The sequence below is a fragment of the Etheostoma spectabile genome, chromosome 22 (assembly GCF_008692095.1).
Source record: "Etheostoma spectabile isolate EspeVRDwgs_2016 chromosome 22, UIUC_Espe_1.0, whole genome shotgun sequence".
Lineage (NCBI taxonomy): Eukaryota > Metazoa > Chordata > Actinopteri > Perciformes > Percidae > Etheostoma > Etheostoma spectabile.
Window position 1 is genome coordinate 10,684,916 of NC_045754.1, and position 4,277 is coordinate 10,689,192.

Genomic DNA, 4,277 nt, shown 5'->3' on the forward strand with positions numbered 1-4,277 from the left:
AAAAAAAAGAGGGGCAGTAGGCAGAGAGAGGGTGGTGATAGTAGAAAGGGAGGAGTCCATTAGACGTCTCCATGCTAAAGTCTGTTACACAGACATAGGCCTTAATGTTAAATTGTATATCAGAGTTGCTCTTCACATCTTTAAAACAGCTGGGCACGGACCAGGGGCTCAAGTAAATATTGAATATGAGAATAATTTGCCAAACTTAAATAGAAATGAATACGTCATTTGCTGTTTGATAATATTTGGCACAACATAAATCAATAAACTGAATTCTCATATTGCTGGTTAATGTAATTGCATGACAACATCTACAACTGGAAAACATTGAACCAGAGTCTATCACTTAATTGAATATATACATAAATAAATGAATAAATAAATAAATATACACATAAAACTCACGTACACACTTAATAACCACAGGCAATCCCTGATTTCCTCCCAGGAGCAAAACTCAAACCCCATGTGCACTTGCACCCCCACACCGAAAAATGAAATGTTGATACTGTCAAAAGAAAAATGGAGGATAAACCTATTACTGGCTGAGAGAACGATTCACTTGTCATTCAACCTAACAACAAAATGACATTCTAATCCAGACACATTTTAGGACAGTGCAAGGATAACTGCCAGCCATAATATGCACCTCAATTGAGCATCTTGTTGATTAACTATTGTGGCACAATTTTTGATAAAATTAAAATTTGATTTTCTTTCCCAGAATTTAGATTATGAAACTTATATAATAAAAATGTAAACTGTTTAAAGATATTTTTTTGCTATTTTTAGATAGCGACAGAGAGGAAAGAGGAGAGGGGGCATGATCTGCAGCAAAGCCCGCAGGCCGGGCTCAAACTTAGGTCCAGCACAGACAAAGCCTTAATGGTATCTGCTCCACCTGGTAAGCTACTGGGAGGCACAAATGTTCTATCAGGGGAGCTTGGATTGATGTAACATATCTTCTTGCTAATGCATAGGTGACGGAGTTCTGCTGTCATTTATGAATAAGATTGCAATATCAGTTTTGTGCTTTATACTATTAATCGGTCAGCACTGTGGTGAATCCGGGAAAAAAACTGGAAATTAGTTTAAAGCCAAAGAAGTTAAATAAAAGCAGTCCCATAAAAATCACTTGAGTGATAGCGAATTAACCTACCTTGTACAGAGGATGCTGTGGGCCCTCTGAAATGGGGGTTAATGTGGATGTTTTTGGGCTGTGGAGGCTGCTGTTGGTGATGTTGGGGGAAATTAGGTGGTGGGGAGCTCATCATTCGTGGTGGTGGCTCCATCTGAGGCCGCAACGGCGGGGAGCGGTGAGCCATGTGTGGGGGGATGAGGGGCTGAAGGGGCTGCTGGGCCAGTGGGCGCCCATGGTCTTGAAAGGGAGGAGGTCCTCTTGGATGGGAAGGGTGGTGCTGGTGAGAGTGCAGTTGCTGCTCATGAGGAAGGGTCATTCGGAGAGATGGCTGCTAATTAGAAAGAGATGGGGAAATTGAGAGGAGGGGAAAATCAAAACAACCTGCCAAAACACGTTTCTTCTGGTAATATTCTGATATCACTGCTTGCAGCCATGCGATGACACACCAACTATTCAATTCACAAGCAAGATTGAAGATGGTATCCTAGGTGCTTGATAATTGCCCCATCTGTTTAAGCTGCCAAACAAACATGCCAGTGACCAAATTAGTCATGTGGTTAAACATACAGTATGTTGTAAACGTACCAGCTTATTAAAAGCAGTCAGCAGAATGTTTGTGGTGTTGGCATATTGTCCATCTGTCATTAAATATTAATTTTCAGTGTTGATGTTTTGTTTTGAATTTTACAGCATATTATCAATGAATGAAAAACAAAATAATGGACAGCCGGAGTAAAATGTCATGCAGCCTTGAGAACAATCGCTTGAACACAATGGTATATTGGTCATTTATTATTCATGTACAATGATTTAGTTATGTGCACTTTTGTACAACGTTGCCTTGGTAAAATACATTGCGATCAAATCAAAAATAATATAAAAAAAGGGAATCTGGCATCTTTGACGTCACAAGCACAGGAAATGATTAAGGTTACAACTAGACCTGGCCCTATTCCAAAATGTCATAATCTTCTACTATGTTACTATAGATCATCACCACCAGTTCTTTTTATGTAGGTCAAATGTTCAAAGTGACTATTTCCCTTAACCTTCAAACATATCTTGTATGACCTGATGAGCCATGTAAATCAAAGGATTAAATGCTTGGAGTGACATCTAATAATAAAGGTCCACAAGAAATTAAATGCAGGGCAAAGAACAAATTTAATTTTGTGTAATACTGTCTAAATTGGACTACATGAATTGCTATAATCCATATATCAACATAGATAAGAGGGAGTAGAGCGTTCTGACTTTTGTCATGCGTAGATGACCATAGCTTTTGAGGTTTTAGATAGTGAAGAGAGCAGCACTGACTAAAACACATGAAGTACAAAGACACCCATTCTTGTAGTAACTGACAAATACAGGAAGGTAAAAAGTCAAGCCATTTCAAATGATCTTATCCAGTGAAGCTCTTATGCTACGTTTAGCTTCTCTTAAAGAGGTGTTGAGTAATGCGTTACCCAGTGTAGCAAAAAACATTATCTCTTTACAAGGGTTCAGGTGGTTGACTGTACAATGGTTTACCTGCATGCCCATGTTTCCCATCAGGGGGAGCCTCTGGCCAATCATTCTTCCTCTGTTTCCTCCTCTAAAATCTACCATTCCAAATGGTGGGAAGCCTCCTCTTCCTCTGCCTCCTCGCATTCCTCCTCTCATACCTCGGCCTCCATATCGGTTTTGTTTCTTTTGCCGTTCTTGTTCTTCAAACGCCATCAGATCGTGCTTAGCCTTTTCTGACAGTTCTAATGATAGGTGGAACAGAAAACCAAAGCACTTTAACATTAACCAAAAAAGCACAGGTTCAAGTAATGTAATCTAATTACAGTGACAGCAAGATCAAAAATATTTGAGAATTCACTCTAGTTGTTACTGAATACAGGATAAATATTGCCCAGCTGGAATAATTTGTACCTAGTGTTTCAGGGATAATCCTCCTGTTACTGCCTGCATCAGCCAACCGCACAACAAACCCTTCCTTTCTCTCAGATTTAAACCTTATGCGACCAGACTCTTCATCTTCTTCATCCTCCTCGTCCGATTCCTCCTTCGTCTCTTCTTCAGGCACACCTTTATTTTCAACCTGAGGACATTTTCAGAGGTTAAAAACAAAAGCCAAAATTTTACAATCGGAAGTGTTGAACTTCATCATGGTTTTCAGTGCATCACAAAGTCTCCAATTAGCTATCTTTTAGTTGATCGAACAAATTAGAACCTTAACATTCTTTAACAATCAATACATAGTTTTAGTAACTTTAAGAAAAAATGCCAACAATGATCTAGTTCCAGTTTCTCAAATGTGAATATTCCCTTGTGTTCTTAGTCTCCTGTAACATTAACACCTTTGGGGTTTGAACTGTGAGTAGGACAAAACAAGAAATTTGAAAAATGACATCTTCAGTAATAGAAAAGCGTGACTATTTGAAATTTAACTGACCAAATCATAAACAGAATAATCGATAATGAAAATATTCTTCATAGTGGTCAACATTTAACATCGAATATCATTCTTCAAACCTTCTCCATGACCTTTAAAAATTATAATAAAATGTATTAAAATTAAATTAAATTCAGATATTACTCTACACTGCTTTGAATGTACCACATAACTACAGACCCCTGTGTTCACACACTAAATGATGATGGAATAGAGTATGGAGGGTGTCAGCACACCTCCGCTGTGTCAAAGACCTGAGAGCCGTCGGCCGGGTCTTCCTCCTCCTCTTCCTGCTTCTCTTCTCCCCCTACCTCCCTCTGCTCCTCTGGGACCTCCTCCTGTTGGACTCCATGTTTACCCGGATGATCATCATCATCATCATCATCATAGGTTTGGTATTCACTATCCTTTAAAGATCACATGGATAATACGTATCGATTAATATAAGTGGTAACAACGCTTTGATACGGATCAGAAATGGCCAACTGCTTCAGCCATCGCTGGAAAACAATCTCTTGATGTCTGCTGAAACTGAAAAATCTATTTATGCTACGCATGCCATTATGATGTACAGCAAATATATATGAGCGTAACAGATACATGGATGAGTTCAACTGACATCCAAGAGCACATTTTATGAATATTTATGTAGAAATTTTTCATATAATTTCAGTACACACACACACACACACACAC

General features: G+C 38.8%; 1 protein-coding gene across 6 annotated transcripts in view; it reads right to left on the reverse strand.

Moving 5' to 3' along the window:
* The window catches only part of rbm33a (RNA binding motif protein 33a), a 33,442-nt gene that overhangs the window by 16,856 nt on the left and 12,309 nt on the right, over positions 1 to 4,277 (reverse strand). For 3 of the 6 annotated variants that reach the window (XM_032504203.1, XM_032504201.1, XM_032504206.1), the window contains exons 6-9: positions 3,818 to 3,988; positions 3,059 to 3,227; positions 2,672 to 2,889; positions 1,160 to 1,472 (exon numbers count right to left, since the gene is read on the reverse strand). In XM_032504203.1, the coding sequence (XP_032360094.1) occupies positions 1,160 to 1,472; positions 2,672 to 2,889; positions 3,059 to 3,227; positions 3,818 to 3,988 (871 nt within the window). The remainder of the gene's footprint in view (positions 1 to 1,159; positions 1,473 to 2,671; positions 2,890 to 3,058; positions 3,228 to 3,817; positions 3,989 to 4,277) is intronic. The other 3 variants (XM_032504205.1, XM_032504204.1, XM_032504202.1) reach the window with 3 other exon arrangements.